The sequence below is a fragment of the Diabrotica virgifera genome, chromosome 9 (genome assembly GCF_917563875.1).
Source record: "Diabrotica virgifera virgifera chromosome 9, PGI_DIABVI_V3a".
NCBI lineage: Eukaryota > Metazoa > Arthropoda > Insecta > Coleoptera > Chrysomelidae > Diabrotica > Diabrotica virgifera.
Window position 1 is genome coordinate 223,567,675 of NC_065451.1, and position 6,220 is coordinate 223,573,894.

A 6,220-nucleotide genomic window follows, 5' to 3' on the forward strand; every position below is an offset into this window, starting at 1 on the left:
TAAACTTATCATCCATCCATTATAAATTATCATCCAGAAGCATTTTAGATTATTGTTATTACCAGGCAAAGTGTGTACCCTTTAAACCATATGTTTTCTAAACATCTATGGTCTGCTTTTAAACCAAGAGGAGTAATTCAAATTTACCGCGTCGTAATGCTGTTTGTAATTGGCAAGTTTACTCCACTGTGATGAAATTTTAAAACTATTGACATTTATGAAATTTTGACACTTCTGGCATTTCATAGGTTAATTAAGTTATATCGGCGATTTTTGGTGTTTTCTGCATTATTCCTTTAATTTTTATATTTTTAGTCTACTTTTATATAAAAACAGTTGTTTTTAGAACTTTGTAGCGACATATTAGTATAATATAATATGTATGGATTACCGTCGAAGGCCGATATGAACAACCAAAAAAGAATATGTATTTGGTGATTTTTCTAGTGACTGTCTTGGGTGTGAATCTGTCTTTTTAGTTTACTCCTCTTGGTTTAAAAACAAACCATAATTGAGAATGTAAAAAATATATATAGGTACTACAGCATTGAAACTTGCTCAACAGCTTCACACAGCTATTGCATCGTCAGCCAACATAGAAAGACTCTTCTCATCATACGGTTTACCATTCCAAACTATGTAATCGGCTAGGCAATGTCAAAATTGCTAAGTTGGTTTCAATTTTTAAACAGCTTAATTCCATCAGTGATGACGTGACTAATTTAAATTACAAGATTACTATGAGTTTGAAACAGTTTTGAAATATTGATTAACTCTTGTATACAAAATGTTTTAAGTTTTCCAATTTTTTTTTGTGTTCCGATTATTAATAAATAAATAATATGTATGTTAAAAAGTTTATAATGTATTTGAGAATTTTTTTGATGTTATATTAATAAAGAAAATGAAAAAAGCACTTGTTTAATTTAAGATTTTTAAACATGTTTTAAACATAAGCAAATGTTTAAAACATGTTTAAAACAGTTGATTAAAACAAAATGTTTAAAACGAAACAACCCTGTTAAAATATATCATATTATGTATCTGAATTGCCGATATAAATGAGTCAAATTAAATAAATTATTAGAAGAATTTTTTTACTAAGCAACAACATTTTGTTTATGTTAGTAGTATTTTGTATTTTGACAACGACACCCGATTTGGGCGTCGAAACGTTAATAAAAATCATTTTTTAATAATATTGTGGCTTATTTCCCATTATAAATAGTTAAAATTGTAAAAATGCCACAAGAAAATAGCTTCAGAACAACATAAAGCTTTATTAGAACTAATCTTCTGGTTACACCATTCGTGGCTTCTAAAATTTGCAAGCCAACGAAATTTTAGAAGCCACGAATGGTATAACCAGACGATTAGTTCTAATGAAGCTTTAGTTTCAATATTGTTAATGTTCAAAGTAAAACTTTCGCTCGTATCCATGTCATCCTGATCTTTCGTTTGTGAGCTGAGGCTGGCAGCCTGAATTTTAGTTGTTCAGAGAGAATCTAATATGCGCTCTCTGAGGAAACCCCAATAAGGGTAGAAACTAGTGCCGGCCTTCTTAGCTCCGGCAATTCGTTGGCTTGCAAATTTTGTAAGCCATGAATGATGTAATTAGAAGATTAGTTCTAATAAAGTTTTATTTTCAATATTGTTAATGTTGAAAGTAAAACTTTCGTTCGTTATTTGAATGCTTTTCCTCTAATGGTACAATACGAAATATATATTTAAGGACCATGGTACTGCGATAAAGAGAGATTTTCCTTCGATGTTAATAGCCGGCTTCAAAGGACGTGGTTCAGAATGTGTTTGATTTTTTTTATAATTATGTACTTAAGATGAAAATAAATAATAATCAGTTGAGAGAGAACATTTAATAACAGAGAATATTTTAAAACAAATAACTAGGATAAAGTGAAGAGAGTCTGTAATAAAATTGTTAATTTTTCCGGGTAGAGTAATAATATCATTTATTTTTTAGATTTTTCGGAAATGCTTCGTATAATTATAATACCATCCATACGAATACTCCAAACAACTTTGATGTGAAGTTGGCAATTGGCACGATCCCGACCTATGTGTTAATAAAAACAGAGCCTCATACGGAAATACGGAGCCTGTATACGGATACGTATACGGAAATCCGTATACGGAGCCTGTATACGGATAATGATGAAACAACGTTTAGTGGAGAACAAAAGATGATAAACTCTTCATTGAAAAATACAAAGACAGAAGAAACAAAAACAGCCAGAAAAAGGTCAATTACTATAAAGTCTAAAGCTATAAAGAATCCCGGTTTCATTAAAAATACCGAAAAATATAAAAATCCATTTGATTATTCCGACCATTTGAAGAATTCAAAAGAGCCACCAATGACAGAAGAAGAGCGGCAAAATATAAAAAAATTTGTATGGGAGTGTAAAGTTTGTTGTAAAGAACATGAGAGCAAAGAGAGTTTACTTGAACACTACGAAATGCATAAAACAATAGCAGAACATTTAGAGGATTGTAGTGAAGATCAAGCAGATAAATACGTATTTTTGGATACAGATGACGAAAAAGTTACTTGTGACCTGTGTTTGGCGACTTTAAAAAATAAGGCGACCTATCATATTCACCTTCAACAGCGCCATAGATCGAAAGAAAACTACTGTGAAATATGCAAGTACAACTTCGCAAATGAGTTCAGCTTGAGCATCCACAATGCCACACACAGTTCTGACCCCTCAACATTTGTTTGTGTCATTTGTAAAAGTTTTAGTACTGTAATTACAGACTCCTTGTTTTTTCATATTCGTACAGAACACTTAAAAGAAGAATTATACTGTAGTGAATGTGACACCCATTTTTTCTCAAACACTTGGCTTGAAGATCACAAAATGTTTCATAAAATGTATAAAGAGTTTGAACCGAAGCGTTGCAAAGTTTGTTCTCGCGAATTTCCAACCACTAAGCAATTGCTGGTCCACATACAAGAAAGCCATAGCGACAACTCTCTCATCAAATTCAAAAAATATAAATGTACTGCGTGTGATTTGACTTTACCATATAAAAGGAATCTGGATCTACACATCAAACATATCCATTCCAGCGAGAAGGAGCAAAAATCTTTCCTTTGCACTGACTGTGGACGTTCATTTGCTTCTAAAAACCCTTTAACGAAACATATGAACATACACAAAGAAGGACAGTATGTATGTTCTTTTTGCAACAAAAAATTTAAACAGAAAACGTACTTGACAATTCATCTTCGAACTCACACTGGTGAAAAACCACATAAGTGTCATTTATGTGAAAAATCGTTCGCCCAAAGATCACCCCTCACTGTCCACCTACGACAGCATACCGGAGAACGTCCTTACTCCTGCAGGAAGTGCCAAAAAGGTTGTTTTACTAAAACTATTAGAGACAAGCATGAAAAATCTTGTAAGAAATAGTTTTATAGGAGTTTTACATTTTATAAGTATTTTTGAATAAATGTATTAATTAATGGTGGGAATTTGGAATCTTTAATAATTGTTAGTTGGGCCGCACAACCTGTTGGGAACCACGTTGGGCGCCAAATTTTGTCACGATAAACTACCCCAGATAACCGAAATACCATTGAAAAATAATATTTCAATCAACCATGATAGTTATCGCTCACCCTCAAGGTTGCCAGATTGGGGGAATTTTCCCCAAATTTCCGGTATTTTTTCGTGTTTGGGGGATTTTTTGGGGGTATACACTGAATGGCAAATTTTTTGGAGGAAATTTTTTTCGCATTGTGGTTTTTTGGGGTATAATTTTAAGAACACATTCCATTGCTTGGCTGATTTTGAATTTCAAGTTAAACTGAGATCTACTTCTTCTACTTCTTCATGTGCCATCTTCTCTAAGAAGATTGGCAACCATCATGGCAATTCGACACCGCCTCTCTAAGGAGATCAACAGAAGTGCAGTTAAACCGAGCTCTCAAATTGTTTAACCAGGAGATGCGTCTTCTTTCACGATTGCTTCTACCCTGTATTCCTCCTTGTATTATTAATTGCAACACGTTATAACGCTCGCTCCTCATGAGTCCCAGATATTGCAGTTTTCTAACTTTAGTTGTATTCAAAACCTCTTTATCTTTTCACATTCTTCTTAACACCTTGGCATTTCATGATTCTATCCACCCAACTTTTTCTTACTATCCTTCTGTAGGCCCATAACTCGAAGGCTTCTATTCTAATCTTTGCAAAATTTCAAACTTTAATGTAATTAAAGTTTGAAAGTTAATCTCAGAAGTCTTATCTTTAAATAAATTGTAATGTCCCTGTTACAAAATACTTTTTTATGTTGAAAGCATTTCTCGCTTTTCCTATTCTTGCTTTAATCTCTTCTGTGTACTTATTATTTTCATTAATTATATTGTACATAGATATTTATATTTTTCAACTTTTTTAATGTGTTCTTCGTGTATTGTTATGCTTTCTTGGAGCTGTTGGGCTTTTGTAATTTAAACATAAATTGGGCATTTTTTGTGTCCAGGGACAGACTAGTTTTCTTTACTGACTTCTACCACCCTGTTAACAATTTCTTGTACATCCTCAAAACATTCTGCTAATAAAAGGACCGCCGCTAAAGTGTTGGCCACCCTTGTGCAACTTAATATTTGCCGCCCCCTTTTAACACTTTAGTCGTTTCAACATAGGTACTAGTATTTAAAGAAATGTGCAGGAGATACATCGTAACCGTAACGGGTAATATATGAAAAATAATTGCTCTGATCTCGACGTTACTTTTAAACCTAGATCCCGCGTACCAAAAAAAAGTTGATTAATAGCAAGCTGAAAATTTGTTAATAGCTTAACGGTGTCTAGTCGGACAAACTTTGATGTATGGTAACACGAACAGGGGAAGTTTTAATTGTGGAACAGGTTAAAAATTTTTAACGTCAGACTACGAAAACGTTCCATGTATTTTGTCGGACATAACTTCCAATTGATTTGTTACCATTTCATTAAACTCTCATGCAAAACTCAGACTGGTGTCTATGACCAACTGGGCATTTTAATGAGTGAAACACGAAGAACATGTCAAATGACAAGAATCATGTTGGTTAGTAATAGCCGTCTGATTTTTGCATGAGAGTGTAATGAAAGGGTAACAAATCAATTGGATGTTCTGCCCAACCAAATACATGGGACGTTTTCGTAATCTGATGTTCCAAATTTTTAAACTGTTCCACAATTAATACTTCCACTGCAACAGTGTTCCCGTACATCAAAGTTTGCACGACTAGACACCGTTAAGCTATTAACAAATTTTCAGCTTGCTATTAATCGACTTTTTTTGGCACGCGGGATCCAGGCCTATTTGAAATACAGTAGTATGCAAAATAAACGGGCACACTACTATATATCTATTACAAACAAAATCGATTATCAAAAGCGTGTCTAAAATCATCAAATTCTCAACTTAAACTGAACTATAACCCATCTATAACCATACATAAGCATAAAGGAGCAATATTATAACAGAGCAACCATCGAGTAATAAAAAAGATTTTTTTAAACCATCGAGTAATAAAAAAGACTTTTTTATTACTCAATGAGAGCAACTTAACAAACACTTATCTAAATTCTCGGAAAGTATCCTATTGTCGTGTCGTACTCTCTTAACAAATCATAAATGTTCAGAATTTGAACAATCCGCATATGGACCACGTAGATAAAAATATCCTTAAAGTCCGAAAACCGCCAGCCACTTTGAATTAAAAAGCATTCCCGGAACTACTTTATGACTACTGCTGCAAAAGGGCAGTTCATATAATAAAGAACATTTTCTGGCATCTTTGTTTAGATTGTTTGGAATATTAAAATTTATAGAAATATGTGAATCATGACTATTTGTTTTTTCAATTTATTTTCGTTTAAAAAAATTATCATCAGTGGACTATGGCTTTTGGCCGCCCGTGTGCGATGCACACTTTGCACACATGGGAGCGGCGGCCCTGGCTAATAAAATAGTATCGTCGGCAAACTATTATTATTGATTGGCGACCATTTATTTTTATTCCCGTAGTAAGTTCTTCTAGTGCTTATTGGATAGAGACACTAGCTAGAGGTTTTTTTATGTACAATGAATACCACTCCTGCAAGTCTGTAGATCATGTTGTAGTAAAACAATATTTATATAACACATTGTAAAGTTTCTAAAGTTACTTGCGAATAAGTATTTAACAAGTATGTAA

The 6,220-nt window shown here is 33.2% G+C and overlaps 1 protein-coding gene across 1 annotated transcript; it reads left to right on the forward strand.

Moving 5' to 3' along the window:
* Positions 1-1,987: 1,987 nt before the first annotated feature.
* On the forward strand, positions 1,988-3,494 carry LOC114325068 (zinc finger protein 567-like). Its single transcript, XM_050662915.1, has one exon. It carries the CDS (start codon positions 2,202-2,204, stop codon positions 3,438-3,440), a length of 1,239 nt encoding a protein of 412 aa, XP_050518872.1. The 5' UTR covers positions 1,988-2,201; the 3' UTR covers positions 3,441-3,494.
* Positions 3,495-6,220: the final 2,726 nt, after the last annotated feature.